Source organism: Aptenodytes patagonicus, chromosome 25 (assembly GCF_965638725.1).
Source record: "Aptenodytes patagonicus chromosome 25, bAptPat1.pri.cur, whole genome shotgun sequence".
Lineage (NCBI taxonomy): Eukaryota > Metazoa > Chordata > Aves > Sphenisciformes > Spheniscidae > Aptenodytes > Aptenodytes patagonicus.
This window is the reverse complement of record NC_134973.1, coordinates 2665592-2688306: the sequence shown is the minus strand read 5'-3', so window position 1 is coordinate 2688306 and position 22715 is coordinate 2665592. Positions and strand designations below refer to the sequence as shown.

Sequence of the window (22715 nt, the reverse complement as noted above, 5' to 3'; positions counted from 1 at the left end):
CCCCACTTGTACACAGGGAGTTGCTGGAGACATCTTCCTTTTATCACAGACTGTGGCTGGGCCTGCTACCACATTGCTTTTTCAGCAGCAGAGGATGGGGAAGGCACATTTCACTACTTTTGCCTGCTAAAAACGTTTCTCAGCAGCGACAAGTGACGTTCGCGCTGAGCCAGGTTGTTGTTTTCCTTAAAATTTTTGTGTTTCCATGAAGCATTTTGCAGTCCGTGGTCTGGCATTGGGGAAACTGGCTGTTACTGAGATAGGAGATGCATCTCCTGTTGAATGAGGGGCTGAGCATGAGTCAGCCAGAGATGCATCAGCAGGATGCCTTCATATCAATCCCCATCCTTTCTTGCCTGGGACCCCTGCTAATCTCTTCCCCTTCCTGTGCCATGGGAGCTAAGAGCGTAGCTGGCAGTATTGTTCCACCTGTGTAAGCACAGATTTTATTAGAGCCCCATGAAAGTATCTCATCTCTGTGTGTTTTATAAATACAATTACAACACACAGTCCCCTGAGGACCTCCAGCCCAGATGGCATGTTTTACAGTTATGAGAAAAGTCAGCAGACAACCCCGAATGTCGCTAACCCCGCATGCCACTGAGCCGCTATTTGGCTGTGAGTTCCTTAACCCTTCGCTGCAGCCAGCATTAAACTCAAGCCTTACATCCTTGGTGGGGCATCCACTGTCCACGGGACTGTGAGTTTGCCTGTCTCTTCTCGCGGGGAAAGGAGAGGGCACAGAACTCCACGTCTTACCATCACCCGGGGTGAAGTCGGATGCATTTAACTCTTGAGTCATCACACCTCTTTATTGCCCTTCTTAGTGAGTAAAATGCTGTACTCTGGTGTTGGTTACTCCTTGTGCGCAAGGACACATCAACTGGCCCCATCGCTCATAATACAATAGACACCATCTCCTTTGAGAGGAGAATATTTGCAGCTCTGGGCTCAGTTTTGTACATCTGAGGTCCCAGACAGCTCTATATTAGGAAACACGAGGCGTTTCTCTCTAAGATGGCTGAGTTTTAGACTCTGAAGGTGGAATTACTTCTGAAATATGTGACCTGTATTATGTGGGAGATCCCCTAGAGGAGCCTATTGTTTTCCTCAACTTGAAACCTCCCACTGTCAATTATTTTCAGGAAGTTTTGGAAAAGGGCATTCACGTACAATTCCAAGTGTGCTCTAATGCAGAAGATTTATGCAGAAAGCTAAAATACTGGGAGATACAAGCATCCCATAGTGCTGTCTGCTATTTTGTATGTCCGGGTTATGGTTAATATCTCCAGTACACCACGTATTTACTGTGTTTCAGTACGAAGCATGACCACATGCAGGTACAATTACCCCTATCGTCTCCAATGAGAATCTCATTTATTTACTCCTGAGCTGACTTTCACTTCCCATGGGAGTGTCGTCCAAAGGGCAGGCTCCTACATCTCCCTACAGCTTATGCCTTTAACCTACAGAAATGCAAAACATCAGCCCCTTAATGGATTTTATAGGTGTATATCAGCACTTGACAATGCTCTACTCCAAATAGGAGAGCTACCTGCCAAAACAGGGGTGTGATTTATCTAAATCAGCATCCCGCTTTGGATGGCCACTCCAAGAAAGATGCAAATTCCTGCTTGTAGACACTGTCTCATGACATCATGTTTGCAACGTCAGCATCTAGCTGTTGTTCTAGCAACTAACTAAATTATTTCATCTAAACAAGCAGCTCTAAAATAACTTTCTCAGGAGTCACCAATAGCTTTCCTTTGAGGCTAGACTTCTAAAGCAGGCACACAAACGGTCAAGCAACAAGGAACACGGTGGCAACTTGGCAGACGATAAAAGGCCATGCACTGAATGGGACCAATTGCAACCACCCTGCTTTAATCAAGACTAGCAGAGATGAGAACTCCCAGCAATCGCTGCTGCCGTCCCAGTGGATTATGAAATGTCCTGTCATCTGCTGAAGTGTGAGATATGCATTCTTTCCCACATGGCAGTCAGTTCCCTTGGTGCCCTTAACAGGAAAATGGATACTCACGGACAATGCACTGGTTCCCTCCGGGCAGCGTTTTCCAGCCGGGGCAGCAGTAGGAGTGGAACCTCGAGCCACAGACATTGGGTCTGAAAATTAAAAACAATTTTTTCCCTCTGTTTCCATGCAGTGCCATTGGATAAATTCAGCATGTATCAGCACTGTAGGAGAGCAGTTGAATAACCTCTTGCGTGACAGTTCTCTGCCAAACTCCATTCCCTCACTGTGAGTTTGAACAAGCCACGTTTAATTCCCACCAAAATGAGCCACCATACGTTATTTTAATAACTGACTTCTGACCTCCCTGCGCAGAATGCTTTGGGGCTCTGATCTTACAGTGACCCTCTTAGGACCATACGGAGGAGTGAGGAACTGAGGCACAGCCAGGTCTACCCTGACACGAAGCCAGGGCATGGGGCCATACCCACAAGGTTAGACACAGCCAGTTGGAGACCTGCATTTCCATGTGAGGAGAGAGAGACCTAGATACCAGACAACCCTAGAGACCACAGGCAAGTGAATGTCTTGATAATCTGAACAGGAGGAGGACATCTGTCCCTTGTGAACGTAGCTTAGCAGTGCTGTTTATGCATAAGGTGGACAAAGTCGTGCTCTTTCCTGCTCCAACTTGTCCATCAGACAGGCTACCCATGGTTTTCTTTGTCTTCATCTGTTTGTTGGATGGTTGTCCAACGAACAACGTCACATAGCAAAGACAGCGGTATATACCAGACCCAGCCTGAGCACATACTTCAGCATGGCATTTACACCGTGTTGTGCCATGCTACACATCCGTACGTGAACTAACAGACTTCCCAAGAAAAAATCCCCCCCAAAAAACATGAAAACCATACACCTATGTAATGTTCATGCTCTTGTGACATTGTCAAGTGTGGAGTCATGAGAACGCAGCCCCTTGCGGTCATGCTGGGGCTCTAACACAGGATCAGACAGATGGGGGAAGGCAGTAGAGAGGTAAGCGTAGACGGAGAGTTTAGACCTTGCCTGGACCCTGGCCAGCAACCCTCCAACCTCTTCTTGGAGGTTTGCTGAGGGATCACATCTTTTAGAAAAGCATGAGAATTTGAACTAAAATCACCAGCGAAAGAGCACACACTTTGGAGTGTGTACACACTTTCTAGTGAGTAATAATCCCCACTGTTAAAACTCTATGCTTTATTTTGGGGCCCGAGTCTATCTATCTTCTACTTTCAGCCATTGGATCCGAGGCCCGCTATACTCCAACTGAAAAAGAGATATTAGCAGCATATGAAGGGGTTCGAGCTGCTTCGGAAGTGATCAGCACTGAAGCACAGCTCCTCCTGGCACCCCGACTGCCGGTGCTGAGCTGGATGTTCAGAGGGAGGGTCCCCTGTACACATCATGCAACTGATGCAATCTTTGCTTGCTGGATTGAAGAACCATTTGTTAACAAAGTCTCTTCACCCAGTAGACCTACGTAGGTTGTTACATCACCCTTTCATTTTCTCTTTGATAAAAGAAGGAAAATATCAGACTAGTTTGTCAGGATCTATTGTCCAAAGTTTCTATATCCTCATTCTAATTTTCACTAATTAAGTTTTACATCAACCTCTTCAGCAGATTGCCTGGAGCTGGTGATAGTAACTGTCATCATCATTGCACAGACAGGACGGGATTACGTGAATGAATCAGATTTGGCATTTTCTGCTACGCAGTTTGGGATGTTTCTGAAACACAGGAGGTTCCACCTGAACATCAGGAAACACTTTTTCACTGTGAGGGTGACTGAGTTCTGGAACAACAGGTTGCCCAGAGAGCCTGTAGATTCTCCATCCTTGGAGATATTCAAAAGCTGTCTGGACATGGTCCTGGGCAACCAGCTCTAGGTGGCCCTGCTTGAGCAAGGTGGTTGGACCAGATGACTTCCAGAGGTCCCTTCCAACCTCAACCATTCTGTGATTCTGTAATTCTATGTTCTCTGTAATTATTTCATTGTGAAATACACCCCCACAACTATCAGCGTATCACAGCTACCGGTAGAAATAGCTCTAGCTACATGGTGCATGGGAGCAAACGTATGGATTTGGCAGACTGGAGCAACAACAATATCTGATTTTTAAAAACTCCAAAAGTATTGGTTGATTTGTTTGGGGTTTTTTTTATTCTGAAAATCTGTTGATTCATCCCTGATCTTCAGCTAGATCAGCAAATTAATTTTGTTTTCCAGGGAACAGTCTCTTATTTCCCTGTTATTCTGCCACCAGCAAGGAACATGCATAAGGCAGGTACTGTCTCAGCTTCCCTTCATTCCTTTAAAACAGCATCCCAACCATTGCCTGTGGCTGTGGAGAAACTGCTTTAACCATGGATGTTTCTACTTCCCTCCCATGTCATGAAGTGCTTACTGCAGAACTTGTCCTGCTCGTCCTTCCTCAGAACCTGAGGTCTCTGTTATAGCAGGAGTGCCATTAGTCTGTTTTCCTGAATTTGCCTTTGTTTCTGCCTGCAGATTTTACCTGAGTGGTGGGGATTTTTTGAAGATTTTCTTCCTCTTGTTGCCATTCTCAAGTTCCTGCAGCGAGCCAGGAGTGGGAAGGCGGAGGGTGCTGGGACGGCTGCGCACCCTGGGCACAACAGCCAGTCTCAGCAGCAGTCTGTAAGGCCCATCTACCAGATTCCAGTCTGGATTTTGGCGAGACCTCGTAGCGCTTTAGGGCAGCAGATTCCTTTTCTGGCTGGGAGAGGCTAGTGTTCAGAGAACACCCTGAATGGGTTACCCAAGACTCAATACAGGAGTTTTCCACCTTCAGCGTGATTGCAGTAGATGCACAGGAGATACACAGAAGACATGCAGCAAAGATGAAGCGTACATACAACACGCGTGCAGAAAACACACAGCAAACATGAAGCAGACACACAGCAGATGAGCCGCAGGTATACAGAGGATGCGCAGCAGATGTAACAGAAACACAGTGCATGTACAGCAGTCGCACTGAAGACATGCAGAGCACATCCAGCAAACACGCAGCAGAGGCAGAGCAGACACAAAACAGGGACACAGCAGAAGTGCTGCACACGTGCAGACATATACAGATGTGCAGCAGACACGCAGCAGACACGCAGCAGACATGCAGCAGACAGGCTGCAGGTGTACCTTTCCAAAGTGGAAGAAATAGAATGCTTTCCCATGAAAAAAGGAACTGGGCAGTTTGCATTAATGACAAAAACACGGAGCTGGACTGAGAGCAAACTCTAAGGAACCTTCTACTGAACGATGATGTTCCCATGTAAAAGCAATCTTAGCTTCTACTCTTCACGGTGACTAGAAGATCCCTGAGCAGCACAGGCCATGTTGAATGACTTTTTGTGCAATGAAGGGCGCTGCTCTGCTTCCCAGTTGTAATTTTCCCAGAGCACACAATGACCCGCGTAGAAGCTGTGGCAACTGTTTTTCTGTATGCGCTGCATTTGCCCAGTGCTATGTAGAGCCTCCTTCACCAGCCCTGCAAACAGAGTCAAGGGCTCTGCTAAAACAATTTGGTGCTATGGTTGGAGGTGGAGAGTAAATCCGTAGTTCGATTTCAAAAGCGCCCACGTTTTCCAAAAGCCTGGGCATCTGTTGCTTCTCTTGTGCTCAGAAGTTAAAAGGAGACCTTGAATGCAGAGCTGTTTCTGCTGGTATGGATTAAGGCTCCCTGCAGATGGGGGAACATCTTGGGTTGCAGCTCCTGGTTGCATTAGGTTGGATAAAACACAAAGCTAGCTAGTACTGCCACTGATATTCAAGTGTAAATCTCCAGTTAGAAGTAGACATATGTCTGTGGTTGGCGTTAACTGGGAAGATAAGTTCACTCTGAGCAGATGGAGGTCCTGTAAAACCTAAGTTCCAGCCCTCAGGTTCCCAGCATGCAGGATGGATGGATGGATGATCTTTTTTTGGTATAGGACTCTCCATGCAGTATGTCGGCAGCCCAGACAACTCATGGCCAGGCACCAAATATTGCACTTTGAGTTCCACCTGAATCTGTTTGCTGGTCCCCCCTTTCCAACACATGGATGTGAACAGCTATGCAAGGAAGGCAGCCGTTAACCTTAGTACCCTAATGATTTCCACACCCTGGCCTCAGGCTACTTCAAGCCTTGTTGAAGATTAAAGAATATTATATAGTCATTTTATCAGGCAAAAGACTAAGAGGGTTTTTTTGTCAAAATCAGTGAAGGAAGAGGTATCTGGCATCAATCCCATAGACTAAGACAGAAGAAAGTGGAAGTTCAATGAAACTGATAACAAAGTGGGTATTTTTAACTATGGTGGCAAGTGCCACCTCTTTCTAAAAGACAGCCAAGGATTTCATCCAGCTCTGTGCAGGGATCCTGGGAGAGAGGTCCTGGGCACCCTGTTACACAGTAGGCTAAACTACAAGATCACAATTGTTCCTCCAAAACCGAACCTTTATAAGCATATGCTAAAAATTAGCAGAGTTTCAAAACAAAACATGGGGAGAATCCATTTTGAATGGGTTGAAATTAATGGTGTCACAGAAATGACCTAGAGGGAGAATGAAATTAGATTCCAAAGCAATAACTCAATAAGGAGAATGCTGTTTTTTAAGAAAAAAATAACATCTTTAGCAAAGTTGTGACAAAATTGCTTTTTAAAATTAATAGCAGTTATCTTGATGCTGGGAAATACAAGCTGGAAACCCATGTTCTCATCAGCAAGAAGGTGTGGATAAAAGGCGTGTCATTTAGTTGTTAAACAGAAAACTGCAATCACGGTTTGTGGTGAAGAGCTCCTAAGAATGGGAAGGTCAAAGTTAGAGGAAAAATCATTTAAATTCAATAAACTTGCCCACAACATTCTGATTATTACTGATAATCAAAATCCACAGACATTTCAGAACTGTCAAGAAACTTCATGACAATCAGTCCTACATTAAAAATCAAGAGGTTTTTTTTTACCCTACTCACTCTCAGCTTTGCCTCCTTGCTAGCCAGCAGTAGCAAGGGGGTCTTATCCAGACGTGATGCCGTCCTGGAGACACACCGTTGTACTGCTGAGATGGTGCTAATGCCTGCGCGACTTTTCCTTTGGGCGTTAGAGCCAGGGAGATGAGAGCTGACATATTTGCGCCAGTCCTTTCTAGCAATGCTTTCTGGCAAAGGACTGCACTGCTGGTCCACCCCCACGGTTCAGCTGATGCAAAAATAGACCCGTCAATATGAGGCAGATCTTCCCTTATCACCTTCTGTGCAGCCTAGGAAGAGGCTGAAAGAGCTCAGCTGCTAAAGAGAACTGTTTTAATGAGAGTGAATATGGCCAAAAGAGTGATGCTAAGAAAGGACAGAGGGAAAAGCAGTGCTGGCCATAGCGTCTTCTTTGTCCACTTTAAATAAACAATAGGATTAGAGAGCTAAGCAGGGACAAAGTAAGCATGAATTTCAATTGATGGCACCAAATGCTGCCTGCTGGCGGTGGCTCCATCTGAGAACTGGGAGATGCCAAGAAAAAACCACTGGAGCAGAGCAGAGCTGTGGCCGTGTGATGTGAAAATGCATGGCTGTTAGCGAGAGAAGCCTTTCTCCCAAATCCACAACGGAGTCGGAGGCATGAGCAAGGACTGGGAGAGAGTCCATACTGCAAGACTGCCCACAGGCTCGAGGTGCCAGCCCGCCTGTGGGGACAGAACACAAGCGGCATCTGGCTGGTGCTGCACCAGCCTGTTCCCGTTAGCGGCCTGGGAAAGACAGCCTAGAGCACTGAATTGTTGCCTACTAGCTGAGCAAGCAGCCGAAAAGGACTCGGTCCTGCCAATTATTGTCAGATGCCTAGTGTGACCCCAGCAGAATTGTACTCATTGTTAAAGGTAGGAGAGGGCAGACAGCACAGCGTGTGAAGTCCAGGCTGAGAATGCTCTGCAGACTCAGATGCTAGCCAAAAAACTAAGTCAAGTCACCCTGAGCTTCCTGCTCACCCACAGCTACGTCCTCAATACACGCGCACGCACGCAGGTCTTTGTCCGCTCCTCCAGCCGTGGGAGAAAGAATACCCAGCTAGAATGAACCCTCCGAAACTTCTTCAGAAAGCTCTGTGCAGTCACTAAAGGGCTGATTTGTGTAATAACTGCAGTGTCCTGCAAGGAGCACTTCTGCCATCCAGCAAGACCCACCAGCTAATGAACCCTTGGCTGCGTATAGCGTGTGCTTTCCAGACAGCAGGAACAGCAGCCCAGGATTTGTCTCCCCTGTCGCGAGTAATCAGTGCACCTCAGTTGTCACTGGCCTTCAGAAGTGGTATTTCCATTCCATTAAATTAGAGGAAGACAGAAGTGAATGAAAATGGGTGGCTTGCCAGGGCTGGGGTAATTCTCGGAGATGCTCTGGTCTGCACAGGGATTGCTCCCTGGCTGCTCACACATTCTCCTTCTCGCTGGCCTCATCCAGGGGGATTCAACATATTAATTCAGGAAGAATTCACTATAGTTCACTATTTTGGGCCAATTTCCTGCTCTTCTCACCAAGTGGAGACCTTTGTCCAGGGATTGAGGTTCCCTGAGCTGTGACCCTGCAACTAGTCTGCTTTGGTGCATACTCAGTGGTCCAGCAAACACTTCTCCCAGCTCATCGCTTTTTTTGTGTCTGCCTGGAAAAGTTTGAGCTGGGTATCTGCTGCCTGAGCATGGAGACCCTTTTCCTTATTTATCACAGTCATTCTTTATTTCCCTCCTTGATACAACCTAAAGCTTCTTCCTGCAGGGTGAAAGCAGGTCCTCAGTGCTGTGACTGTCTCCTGAGCACGACTTTCCAAGACATTCCCTGTTCAATGGGAAAAGGAGTCTGAGCTAAGAGGGTCCAGCCAGGATCTGCTGCACTGAGCGATGGTTCCCTGGACTGGTTTGAGCCTCCTTGTAAGGGCAGAGGTACCAACACTTTACATCTCTTGCAGGTCATCTCTGCTTTCTTTAGGATGATGAGAACAAGTCGAGGTTACAGAGTAGGTGCTCTCAGAAATTCATACTGCTTCGTTTTTTTGTAAACTAAGACTCTGTTAATAAAAGTATGGCTTGTACTTTTACCAGGTCCCAGATGTAAGTCAGGCAAGTGACCAAGCACAAATTCCTTTTTCCCTAAGTGTTTCAAACAAAACACTCAGTAAAAAACACCCTCCTGCCCTGCCAAAGTACAACTGTGCAGACTAGTAGTAGGGCTGGAGGCCAGTGTTTTATGAAAGGGTGAGCAGCAACTTTCCCACCAACACACGGGATCAACACCTGGTGATTTCAGGATGAGAAGCACCGCAGCTTAACTATCCAGCCACAAACCTAATGATCAAGAGATAAGAGACTTCATCCGTGCCACTCGTCCTCAAAATAGGTGGGACACATTCATCACAGGAGAAATCCACAAGTAGACCACATCCTGGGCTAGATTAGGAGAAGCATCGCCAGCAGGTCCAGGGGAGCTATTTCCCCCTCTTCTGCTTGAGCACAATCTCCTCATTTTGGGATTCTATTAAGCTTGCCCAGTCTCAATTTTTCTCCTGTTCTTCTCTCTTTGTATTCTCTGGGTATCTTGAGAGACATGAAAAATCTCTCTTCTGCTCTGCACGCACATCCAGTTTGGGGTGCAGCAATTCTGACAACTTACAGGGGATGAATGGAAACCCCTTGGCACGCTTATAGTTGCTACCTTCCCTGTCCCTTATTTTCAGGTTTTTTTCTGTCTTCAAGTTTCAGCTTAGAAACATTTATGGGGAAATCAAATCATCCAGCAACAGATTTGGCCAATTCTCACTGCACTTCTGCTTGTTCAGCTTTAGGAATGGCCATCAGCCCAAATACTGCTCTAGATTTCCCCAAACCGTTCAGAGTTACCCTTTGCTGTAAATTCACCAACTCGGTGACAATCCAGCTAACTCCAGGCTGGTGAGGATTTCTGATTTGATACTGCAAAAAGGAGGGCTGTCTGGTATCCACAGAAGAGCTATTTTTAGGGATGGGACACAGAAGTTTCTTTTTAGATTATTTACCCCCTGCAGCCTATTCTCTTATAATGATATTAATGCCTGTGCAAACAGTCAAATAAGATGAATTTGTATCAATACCACCACTACATGCTCTAGTCTTACATGACTTAAGCATGTGGCTTTTCCAGGGACGATGATCCTACCTCTCCACCAGAGCTGGAAATTTTTCCTGTAATTCAAGATTCATTTTGGTTTTGATCTTAGCCCGATTCTTTGCTGGGCCCCAGGGATCATCTCTCACAATAACTGGGGAAAACCATTGCAGGCATCAGTCACCCTTGGCCTCAGTGGAGATCACCAGGGGGACAGTAATTACTGCCAAATGTGACAGTGGTTTTTGGTCTTGCATCTCCCCACCCAGAGGAGAGTGGGGAGAGCGTCATGGCGTGAGAACAGATTTGAAACAATGCTGACTTTTGGATCCCCGGCCTAAAGGGGAGCATATTTGTGTCCTCCTAGTTCTTGACTTACCAGATCCCTCAAACATACTGCCAGTATTTATTTCAGTGATTTATCAGTTTCATGAGTCTACGTTGACTGCATACTTCCCCAGGCCTATGTGTGTTCATGCAGCAAATACAGTTTGATAAGTCATTTGCAAACGGGAAAGCAGAGCAATACCACTGGAGCAGCCAGCCGTTCCTATCCAGGCAACCCCCTCTCTAATGTAAGGATATTGACTCGGTCCTGCAAAGGAGGTGCTTAATTCCTCCCACCTGAAACATCATCCTCTTGTTCTGCAAAGCAGCCCAGCATCTGTTTAGCTTTTAGGAAGGAGTTCAAGTCCCGGTGATTTCAATTATTTTTGGTTCTAAGAGTTCGGTTTTAAAGGTGCAGAGATGCTAACTTTCTGTTGCCACCGGTAGAAGTCACACACCTTAAAACTGCTAACAGCTATTTTGCTGGGTAATACTGCAAGCACAAAAGTATTCAGAATTCAGCACATCCTGAAGTTTGTTTGCTGAGCTGAGCTATAGATCGCTTTCCTAAGACTCTCGGCAATACTGGTGAGACTCGACTCAGTAATACATCTGTGACAACAGAAACCTTTTTCTCTAATCTCACCAAAGCCCCAGACTTACGGTGTCTCTCACATTCCTGCTGGAGACCCTTTACTTCCCCTGGCCGCTGGAGCACCCCCACGTCCATCCCCAGGGATAAAGGTGGTATGAACTGGTGCACAGCTCCCTCCCGAGCAAACCCTCGTAGCATCACTGAACATCTCTCTCATCTGTGCTGGCCTGGTCTCCGCTTGAGCCCAGACTGAGTAGGTGGGACTCAGAAGACCCTGAGATAAGATGCTCAAAGCAAGCCGGACCTTTCAAGCACCTGAATTCAGGTGTTGATCCTGCACCGCGGCTCTCCTTAAGGAAACGGGGAGGTCTGGGGAGAGGTGGAAGAGTGCATCGCCGACCGCTCCTCCTCCCAGAACCAAGGAGGGACTCTAGACAAGAAAGATTGATTGAAGTGAACAGAGACTACTTTTTCCTGGTTATTTTAGTGAACAGAAAGGAAGCCTTAATTTAAGTAGTTATTTTAATTTCTGTTTTTATGTTTGAGTTATTTTTTCCTAGAGAATGGATGATCTGAAACTAAAGATAGCCTTGACACCTAATTTAGCACTTTCTTTAATTAACCAGCAAAACGTACGATATCAAAATATGTGCCTTTTAACCGAGCAATTATGTAGTTTCAAACAAAGTTACTCAGGTGTTTGCTGTTTTCTTTTTTATGTTATTAGAAAATGGGGAGAAATTAACTTATTTTTTCCAGATGGTTATTACATTTCTACTCCTAATACATATTAAATTGTCTTTGGATTGAAATTGAAACAGCATTAAATGGGCCTTTTTAATGTCTGACGGTACTTCTCCTGTCTCCGTGCCCAGGGCTGAATTTCCTACCATAATTCAGAGCAGACGGCAGCTTTGGGTGCCTTGGGGACAGGCCATCTCAAATACAGAGATGCGGTCTTGAAAGATTACAGATCTCTCTATCTCAGCCCCCTTTCCTTCTCCTGCTGAGATGCAGCTAGCAGTAAGGTCATCAGTAAGGTGATGGAGCAAGAGAAGACTACAATGAAGGGAAGTCCCATCAGGGACCTCTGGATCCCCAGTACAAAACTGCAGCCCCGGCTCAGAAATCCTCCCTGCACTCAGGCAGGGGTCTCCCAGGACCCCTTGCACACCTGGACTCCAAACACACACACACACAGAGAAAGCCAAGCTGAGAAGGTCGCCTGGCTGCCACCAAGGTGACTAGCTTACAACAAAGCACTGCCCAAGTTTAGGTGACGCGAGCCATGCAAAGCTGACCCCAGGGTAGACACCTGAATTTCAGCTGAAAATTATGGGGTAAAAAAAAAAAGAAGAGATGGAAATAATTTTTAAAAGATGCATGATTATTATTCAGTTTCATAAAAGGAATAAGCAAAATGCAAGGAAAGTCTTACAAAGACTGTAGAGGTTTTGGATTCCATTTACTTAAGTTAATGCCAAGTTCAAGCCCAATAATGTTTACAATTTTTTTTTTTTTTTAGCAAAGGGGTTCTATAAAATCTTTTGTTATACACCTTTTCTTTGTCAATAATACTATTTTTCCCCTTTATTCAGATCTTCACACATTTTGTATGAGTGATGGTAGGGAAAATCTTCCCTTATTCATGCACATTTAAGTTTAAAACCTATATATCAGCAAGGAACCATAGAGAAGACTTTCCTTTGAAAAAGACTAAAAACGCAACTGATTTCCAGGAACTGCTTAACACTTTCAGTTGGAAAGCAGCAATACCAACTCTTCCATCTTTTTTTTCCCTTAAATTCTGAAATAAATCAAAACTTCAAATCCAGTTCTTAAAACTTCCAAACAAAACCCATATAACCTATTAACTTCTACGCCAGATAATCCTTTGCCATGCCAATACTTGCCTTCATGTTTCCTGCCAATAACAAGAGAAACCAGCCTAGGCCAGAAGTCCAAGATCAACCATTGCACAATATAAATCAAGACACAAGGAAAACTTAGGAACAAGAGTCTTAAGTCAGAAGTTTCCAGCTACTGCCTTAATTTTTTTCCTTCTGTTGTTTGTAGTATTTCAACTCTGGCTTTATGAATAAATATCAAGGTTTACACGTGTGGAGTATGTGGACCTGGAAGCAGCCGAGATGTGCTCAAGAGGTGACCGGATCACAGTGACAGAAGCTCCAGCTGCACCTTTACAGAATTGATGTACGCTCACTCTAAACTCAGCTTTAGCAAGCCTTGGAGCACGGAGACCCACATCCTGCCCAGGGCAGGAATGTGGTGGGAGAAGGCAAGAAAGCTTTGCTAGAGTTTGACCACGCTCTTCCCTGCCATGTTCTTCCTCATCATTTCTAAGTGCCCCAAAGCACTCCTCCTTGAAGACAGAGAGTCCTCTATGCCTCCATGAACATGTAGTTCACCGTCTTGTAAGGAAACGAGTATTTAGAACAGGATGGAATAGAATATTTCGGTTGGAAGGGACCTACGACGATCACCTAGTCCAACCGCAATGACATGTGGGCAACCACAAGCAGCACAGTCCATTTCAGAGAGCAATTTTTAATAAGTACTGGAGCCCTGTTGTTACTCTTTGGCTACACGCGCGTGTAGTTTCAGTTGGTGTAGTTAGTGAGGTACCCCACAAATTTGCTTTTTGAAGTATTTAAATCACCATAGTTACAGGGTCTTTTTCACAACCCACACAATCAGTAGGATCAGTCTGCTTGCCTAAACTACAGGATTAAGTTAAGAAATGGGACATTTCAGCTTCCGCTGCCTCTTAGTAGCACCTTGGTTCTTACTCTAAACAGGATTTCATTTTCAAGGGAGTTTTCTACAACTTCGAGGTCAAGAAATCAATTTTTTTTTATAAGGAATAAAAGCTGTGCTTCTGCATTTAAAGGACTCCACTCGGACTTTGAGGAAATCAATACCTCTCACTAGATTTACAGTAGCAGCAGAGATGGTCACACTGCAGAAAAGATTTGCTGACTCCCACTTACGGCTTACTCCTTTCAACGAAGTCAACTAAAACGTTACGCTTTGAACTTGGCAGAGGCAGAACCAGGGCCTGAATCATGAAACGTCTGACAGTGCTGGTTGTGCTCTGGGCATCAGCTCTTTTTAAAGGCACATGTTTCCGATAAACCTAAAGCGAGAGTGAAGAAAATTACAATTGCTGCTGGTCCAAAAAAACCTTTTGTAATTCCTGTACTAAGATGCTTGTGGAACTGCAACACCAGGGATGGAGTCGGATTAAAATGCTGATGGAAGTCATCTGCTCTCTGTGCACATCTCAGAGAGAACCACGAAAGTGGTGAAGCTCATCTCTGCTATGTCCAATCTCCCCTTGACGTTAAACATCATCCCAGTGTCAGCTCCAGTTTAAATTGGTGCCACGTGGCCCAGAATCACAGCCCGTGGCTTTCCCTCTCCACTGCATCTGAGCTTCCAAGCTTCGGGTGGTGGATGGAGAGTTCATCTACATCCCCGCTGGTGTTTGGGATGGTCCTCTGGAGCTGGTCAGCTCCTCTGCTGGTGTTTTGCAGTTGCAATGGGCCTTTCCTCTCCATTCCCCAGTGTCAAGCTGGAAACTAAGGTGTCAAAAATCTATGGGAGAGCAGCTTAGAAACTCCTCACCTTCCCCATTCCCCACAATTAATTTAGACACCTCTCTGTCTTTTTGTATAAGTCAGAGCAATGGACAAGGTATGACAAATGCCTCCCCAAACGTCCCCTCTTCATCCATCTTCTCAATTGCAGTGGCCGCTTCATAATTAATGGGCTTGACATAATTAGTTGTATTTAAAGTCAGGCTATAGCTGAGCCTTTATTCTTGCTTGAAAAAACAGGCAGCCATGAACTTACAGGAAATCATACTGCCAGCAAACAGCTCAGCTGGCTGCAGACTAATCATCTTTTCTTTCCCCTTTGTTAAACACATTCTTGCTCTTGGAAACTGTTCAACAGTTCATTAAACTAATAATCCCATTCAAATCCTGCCTCATAAATGGATTTGTCAGTGCCGTTCCTTTCAGGAGACAGTCATTTTAAATTGTCTCTACTTTAATGAGTTTAAGGACAGATTAAATCATGGCTTGGGCTGTGATTTATTGCTCCCCATTACTTTATTAACTGTTATTTGTAAAAGCATTGGTGAATAACAGGCTTGTTTATTTTGCATTTATTTCATGCTTTGCATTTATTTCATACTTTTCCCTTCGTAAAAGGAGACTGGCATGGGAACAGAGCTCCAAATAAATACGTTTCCAGCAGAAACATACACAATCTTTCCTCCTGCATTGCTGAAGCCTCTTTCACCAACAAGACATCTACAACCGTCCTCGTGCACAGCCAGCTCACTCCAGACATCAGCAAGGAGAGCTTGCGGTGGTCACGTTGGAGTTACTAGAGAGCAGTTTCTCACTACGAGCTCTACGATATTAAGTAATTCTGTGTATTTCTGTTAGTATTAATTGACTAAGACTTCACACAAAGTAACTTGCCACCAAAAGAGCAGATGTCCTGTGCTGCTTGGGCTTACCCAAGACTTTCCTGAGAAACCCACAGGAAGTTGTGTGCTGTGTGCAGGAGTAGAAGATACTTAAGAGAAAATGAAGGAAGGAGCACTGAATATGTTTGGGTATTTGATTCTTCCAGAGTTGGTAAAAATTTCCCTATAAAGACATCTGAGTCACACTTCTCTGTGCACTTCTGGTGCGATTCTATTTTCTTGTCCAAGTTGTGATATAACACAATTTAGAGATGGAGGGAATCTGTGGTTCCACCCACCCAAGAGAAAAGGAGGCACATACAAGAATAAATGGTAGAGCAAAAGCCAGATCTAGCTTGTCAAGATAGGTGGCTGTCCTTTAAGTCCTTTAATGTCTGTCTGTCATATTCCACTTTGGGAGCAAAAGTATTTCTGCCATGGACAAAATGATCTGCAAGTGGCATGTTAATGTTGTAAAAGGCTTTGAGATCTGGCAGGATAGAAGGTCTCAAGCATAGTGTACGAAAGGAAGACACTAACTTGTGTTGGGGAAACAAATTATTTCAAGGGACAAATAAGGCAGGGCTACAGACAGTCCAGAAGCCCTGAGCAGAAGGTTTCCACAAAGGAGAAGCAGCAGCAGAAGTTAGGACTCTGCACTGCATCATCATTAGATCTAACAAGCGAATCCTCAAAATCTGCTTGTCCGCTTCCTTCCATTCGGAACGATATACAAACTTTTGCACATTCTCACAGAAATCAGAGTGTTCAGGACGGTGGCTGGGGGTGGTGGCCCAAGGCTCACCAGGCCCGTGTGATGCTGCTAAGCTTTGCTGTATTTTAATTCCAGTTCTACTTAAATTCCACTCATGCAAGCCCCAGAACCAAAGAAAGTCTCAGAACCAAAGATATTTCAGATGAAAGTTGAATTGAAATTAGTGTATCTCTCTGAAAAAGAAAGTTGTGGGTCTTTGAAAGCAAACGCCAAAGCAAATATTTGAAATGGTGTCATAAGCTGTTAAAATAGACACCACAGATAAATGTGTTTAGAGATTCAGATGTGTGTTTAGAGGTGTGGCATTAGATGGTCCCACAAATCACAATAGTCAAGATAAGCCACCTGCATGCCCACATTGTAAAATAACACCAAATTTAAAAAGACAACCCTACCTTCCTTCACATTTAAAGTTGCACCAAGAAAACTCACTGTTCGTTCACTTCTTCTGCTGTTGCAGTGCTAGTCTGTGAGTAAACCAAACCTTAAATTATGACTTATCTGATTTTCCCAAAGAAGTGGATCAAACTCAGTTACATTTCACAGCAGCAAAGAATCCTGGTACCTTAAGGCAGCAAAACCCAGGTCAGGGAAGATGTTGATCCACAACTGCAACTCTCCAGAACTGTTTCAAGGCAGAGCATAAAGGATGAGGGACTAGCGCTGTTTGGGGAATCTACAACAAAAATTACTGGGTCTGTGGCTCTGCAGGAGATGGTTTTCACTGGCTGCCAGACCCATCTACAGCATTGCAGCTGGTGACATCTGTAGCTGCTTTCTAAGCCCAGTAGAACATTATTTAAAACATCACTCTTGAACAGATTTCTCATCTCAAGTGGTTTTTATCTGCTTGTAAAATACAGTTTTTTAAAGAGAGAGATTGCTGAAGGGCTGGAAATCCTGAAGGAGAGATTTGGACACAAAACCTAGGAGACTGTCAGGGTCACTTGACACAGAGCATGGGAAGCGCCTGGGGCAGAAGCTCCAGCCACTCTGAATTTTGCCAGCTTCCCCTGTGTTGCCACCATGAGTCCCTCCTTTGAAACAAGACTGTTCTCCAAAGGGCCAAGAAACAATGATTCTTCAGTTGTCTTAAATTATAGTTGCACAGACTTCCTTAAACAGACCTTGCACTTATCCCAGTGGGATTTCTTCTTTGCCTGCAGCAATTGCTTCAGAGGGCACGAGGAAAGCAGAAGAGAAAAATGAAGGAGGTAGCAGTGTGGTCCTCAGCTCCCTGCAGGGGACTGGGAGCCAGACACTTCAGGCCTGATTCTGATCCTGCCTCAACCTTTCTGTGTGGCCTTTAGGAACTTACACAACCGATAATTTGGTATTACTTTACTTAAATGCTGGTCCATGCCTGAGGCTTTAGAGAAGGGTTTTCAGAAGTAATTTCTAACTTGGGAACCTGGGCTTCATTTTTAAAATGCACTTGGGATTTAGACCCTTCAGACTCACCAGAAGTCAAAAGGATTTAAGCTGTAAATCATTTTTGAAGACAGGATCTGGTCACCTAAATCACTGAGCGCCATAAGACCACTGGACACCAGTGACTTTCTCTCAGGTTCCGGGGGGGATGGAAATACTCATCATTTCCTTGCTCTGCCCTTCCTTTCTCTTCACAGGGCTGCGTGACACAGGATTATCCATGCACATGTCAACTCCTTCCAATCCTTTCTATCCCCGTTATGAGCACAGTAATCAATCACATACAGCCCTGGGCAGCCAGGCAGAACAAGAGTCTCTGGATCTGGTAGACTGTCATCCCATCCTTTTCAAGAAATGGCCTTCATCCCCGTTAGTCATAAAGATTTGGGATGTTTTAGCTGAGGGATGATGGACTCAAAGAGAGGAGCATGGCAAAAGTACTTATGCATCGTACTGGGGGAGGCACAGGGTGTCCCTACCCTGTGAGTGAGCTAATGGCTGCTTTTGGTAGCTAGTTTTAAGACCACCAAACCCCCAGGACAGTTGCTGTCCATCTTTTCCGAATCTGCTGGAGCGGGAGGGAGTGGCCACGCATGTTTGAATTCCAAGAGCAGATGCGGCCAGCCCCACGGCCCTGCCCCTGGCAGCTCAACGGCCAGGCTCTGTGTTCCAGCTCCAGCCCAAACACGGCACATTTGACTGTCTGGGCTGAAAGCACGGCACTCCGTCCCATTCAAGAAGCATTCCCCAGCAAGTGCCGGAGGACTCTGGCACAGCCCAGGCCTCGCGCGTGTATCACGTTCTGCTCTGATTCTGCCCACTGACACAGGAACACTTTCCAAGAACTACAGCCAGGCAGACTTAAAATAACCAAGAATCAATGCCGGGGCCAGGAACCATCTTGAGAGCATGCAAATACAGCTGAGCTCCAGCACAAGCTTCAGGATTTTCTAGCCGAGCCCCGTCTCCCTCCTCAGGTGGAAAACGCTCACGGGTCCAGCTCTCGCACTGATTTGTCTATAGATGAGACCACAAGCCACAATTATGCTGCACAACAAGGGGCTTAGCGTGACAACTTCCCCTTAGCACCGACCATCAGGTAAAAGCAGCCATCAGAGGCAATAACCTCTCAATACAGCCCAGAGCATTGACAGGTAGCAGAGAGCTGAAGGCGACTCTAGGGTCAAAACCTGAGTTGACACCATCCCCACTAGTGATGGTGGAAAGCCCAGCCACAGCCATCCCTCCGGCTAAATGCCCAGCATCCCTCCCACAAACAGGCAGGGTGTGGATGGCTCTTCACAGTTCTGGCAGGTGAGCCCTAAGGTTGCTGCGATCCGCTGAACAAAGCGGCAGAGCTCAGCGCACAGCTCTCTGCTCGCGTGAGAGTCTGCTTGGTTGTCCCCTGTGGCATGAGCTTTCCTCCCACCGTAGGTCTGCAGAGCAGACTCCTTCCTGAGCTCAAGGAAAGGACAGAAAAGGCAATTCTGCAAGCATGTCTCTGTGCGCTATGATAATAAATCAAGTTCTGCTTTGTAAAATAGAAAAGAACATTAAACGTACCCTCGTAAAGTGTCTTGGCCTCTTCTTCTCACTCTGTTTGCTGGCTGTCTTTCCTCGTAGCCTGCAAATCTGTCTGTCTGCAAGTCCCCTTCATATTGACCCTGGGCTTGTTCCACATACATAACTGCTGTACATCCCAGCATGAACCTGGCCAGCCATAATACCCCCATGATGGCACGGATTCCTCAATTCCCCCGGCTGCCCCGAAAGCTTCTTCCAGCTGGAGGGTCCCTGCTGCCTTGGCGGAGGATGGTTTTTGGCAGCAGCCCCTAAGTGCCAAGGTGCCGTCCTGCCGTTCCCTTTCTAGAAGCAAAGACAGAAGAAAGAGAAAGAGAGAGACACAAGTGTTCTTAAGGGCTTTCACATTTTTAAAATGTTCGATCATCCCAGGCAGCCCCTCCCCGGAGCTAATACAGTAGGGTCATACAGTCACACTGAGTTTGGCTCCTTGAACATGCAGCCAACACGTTCACGCTGTCATTCCCTACCACAGCATTGCCAAACCTTTCTTTCCCAAGAGCTGGAAACCAAGAGAACATCTCCAAAAGTCATGGTTCTGCCCTTGCATCTATTTTCCTGCCCTCCTGATGGAGAAACGAAGAGTGACAAAAGCACGTTTGTCCTGGGCCTGCCCATGGCGGTGGGTTACGATACTGACCTCAGCATAGTGCCTTGCTTCAGAGGAGCAACAGGAGATGCAGGGCTATGAAGCAAGAAGAGACCAGAACTTCAAGAAAGAGCAGATCCTATTTATGGACCATCTTGCCAGGTCCCACAGCTCTGTTTTACTGCATCGTACTCCAGACAGGCCATGGCACAGAGATCAGTTGCTGGAAAACAACCTCCCAGATACCTGGTAATTCTAGCTGGCTGAGGGGAGCGATCTGCTGGCAAACCCATCAGAGGGACATGTCCCCCAGTGCCGAGGTAGGCAAAAGGGTCATTGTGGGCTGGAGTGAGATGGAAGACTGTGAGCTGGGGCTAAGAGCATGAAGACATGGCGCATTAAGCTAAGCCTGGTTTCCATGGAGGGTGAAGGGACAGAGGAGAAAGCGGAGGGCTGGGCATGCTGGAGGGATGTAGAAGGAGAGCCCCCGAGCTGAGACAGGCAGCAAAGCATGAGGGGCCATGGGGAGGGGGATGATACGGGGTCCAAAGCCTCTGTGGAAGGGGGGTGGAATGGGCCAATGGAGGCAGCAAGGAGACCCCTCACACCTCCGGTTGTGGACACACCTTGGGGCAAGCACAGCGCGGCCAGCTCTCCGGGGCTGGGGCCAGCAACTGGGCCTGTGAGATGGCCGTAGCCGGGCAGGGGCCAGATCCAGGGCTTGGCCCCGAATCACACCAGGGCAGGTCCTCAGCCCCCAGAGACTTTCTGCCCTGAGCAAGCCCGTCCTGATGAACAAGGCCCCTTCCTGGGAAAAAAAGGCACCAGCCCTGCTTCCCCCCGGGGGTAGGTGACATGGCGGAGGGGTCCCGTGGGCAGGCCGTGGGCCCTGCTGGGGCCAGCGCGAGCAGAGCCGAGGGGCAGAGAGAGCCCAGAGGGAATCTGGGGGTCAGCCCGTGCCATGGGGTGCTGAGGGGAGAAGGAGCCTACAGCAGCCTCTGGAGCAGCTTTATTTTAGTCCTTACAGCCGTCCTGGGTCTGAGAGGCTCCAGGCACTGGGGGGCGAAGGAAAACAGCCCTGGGCAAGGGGTACGGACCCCGGCACAACGCAGACCCAGAGTGCCAGGGTCCGTACCGCAGTCACAGTGCCACCCGGTGACGCCCTGGGGTGGCTGCCTGCGACGAGGCAGGCGGCCTCGGCCTGAGGGTGCTAATATGGGGTGCCAGGAGCAGGCAGGGCTGTGAGGCCAGGCTCAGGGTGGGAGACCAGGGAGGCGACGAGAAAGCCCGATGAAAAGGCTCTGTAAAACAGATCGTGGAGGAACGTGCTCCACAGACTGTACCCCCTTCTCCTGCTCCCTCTTCTTCCTCCCCTCCAACCCCATCGCTCCCTCCCCCCCCCCCCCCCCAATTCTCCCAGCCCTGCCTGTGAAAATGGGGCTGGGGAGCCCTTCCTTCCTCCCCCTGGCCGGCGGAGGGTCGGAAAGCATCTCTCACCTCGAGACCCCAAAAGTTTGTTCCTTCAGGGAGGAATCCTCACAGGTCTCCCCTCTCCACCCCAGAGTGGAAATAATCTGCTGCTTCTGCGAGAGGCACGGGCTCCGAGTCCGCTCCTGCGGGGAGGGACAGGGCCCCCGAGCCTCCCCTAACTGTCCCCCTTGCTTTCCCACAGCAGCACTTTCCCGTTCCAGCCCAGCCCCAAAGCAGGCAAAAAATCAGCCCAGACAAGGCAGAAAATGTGTCTGAACCAAAAAAAAAAAAAAAAAAAGAAAAGAAAAAAAAAAAAGGAAAAAACCCCACTGCTCCCAGTGTCCCAGCTGGGAACCTCTCAGCTCTGGAGGGCATGCATTTTTCAGGCTCTAATATTTCAAATGCAGTGAATGAGAAAGACAGAGTGGGAAGGAAAAAGGCAGGGCTGGGAGCAGAGGCAGAGACAAAGAAACTGCCCTTCCCGCAGCCGTAAGAGCTCTGCTACTTCGCTACACACGCCTGTCTGCTGAAGGCTGGGATATGATTATCTTCAGCGAGACAAAAGGGAGAGCGTTTCCTCCGCTCCCAGAGCTCCCGAGGTAGATGGAAAAAGAAGTCGTAAAAAGCATAAAGTTTTGCACTCCGGGAGATTTCCAGCCTTCGTGCAGAAATTTAAACTGAAGAAAAGTCCAGATGCATCCATTTCCTCAAGGAGAAGTTAGAAGCATGACAAATGATCGATACACAGGCACGTACTCTGAGAGCGTTCACACAAGTCTTACTAAGAGAGTATGGAAAAGTCATTTACACCATCAAAAGAGAGTTAAAAAAAAAGGCTCAAAAATTATTTTCAGCTCTGAGAAATTCCATCAAACACCACTTGTAAGAAACACACTGACAAAGCAAAGAGAGAATCAATCACTAAATCAGATTTTAAACTGATTTGGAAGTTTGGAGGGAATCAGGAAAGACATTTCAAAACCATGCCTTTGAGTGTGCAAATTCAATCAATCAATAAAAAAATAAAAATGTGCAAAACGCAATAAAATACAATTAGGCAGACAAACAATTAGGCAGATAAAGAGAAAGAAATCAGCTCTTAGCTATGCAGCTCTGGATTTAGTCTGAAACTGTTTAAATACCTTTACGTCCTGGAACTGGTGATGTGCCCAGAGCTCCTTTGTTTAGTGGAGATCTGGGCAGAAAAGAAGGGAATAAAACCCTCAACTCTTGAAGGAGAGAAGAAAAGGTACAGCCTCATCCAAATTGGACAGGGGGAGGGCCTTGCGGCGGAGAAAGGGGTGCAGGAGG

The 22715-nt window shown here is 46.7% G+C and overlaps 1 protein-coding gene across 1 annotated transcript in view; it reads right to left on the bottom strand.

Moving 5' to 3' along the window:
* LOC143170643 (fibrillin-2-like) overlaps nt 1-19497 on the bottom strand; it is a 110972-nt gene extending 91475 nt beyond the window's left edge. The window contains exons 1-2 of the mRNA XM_076359091.1: nt 19328-19497; nt 2042-2124 (exon numbers count right to left, since the gene is read on the bottom strand). Coding sequence (XP_076215206.1) covers nt 2042-2124; nt 19328-19497 — 253 coding nt within the window. The remainder of the gene's footprint in view (nt 1-2041; nt 2125-19327) is intronic.
* Nucleotides 19498-22715: the final 3218 nt, after the last annotated feature.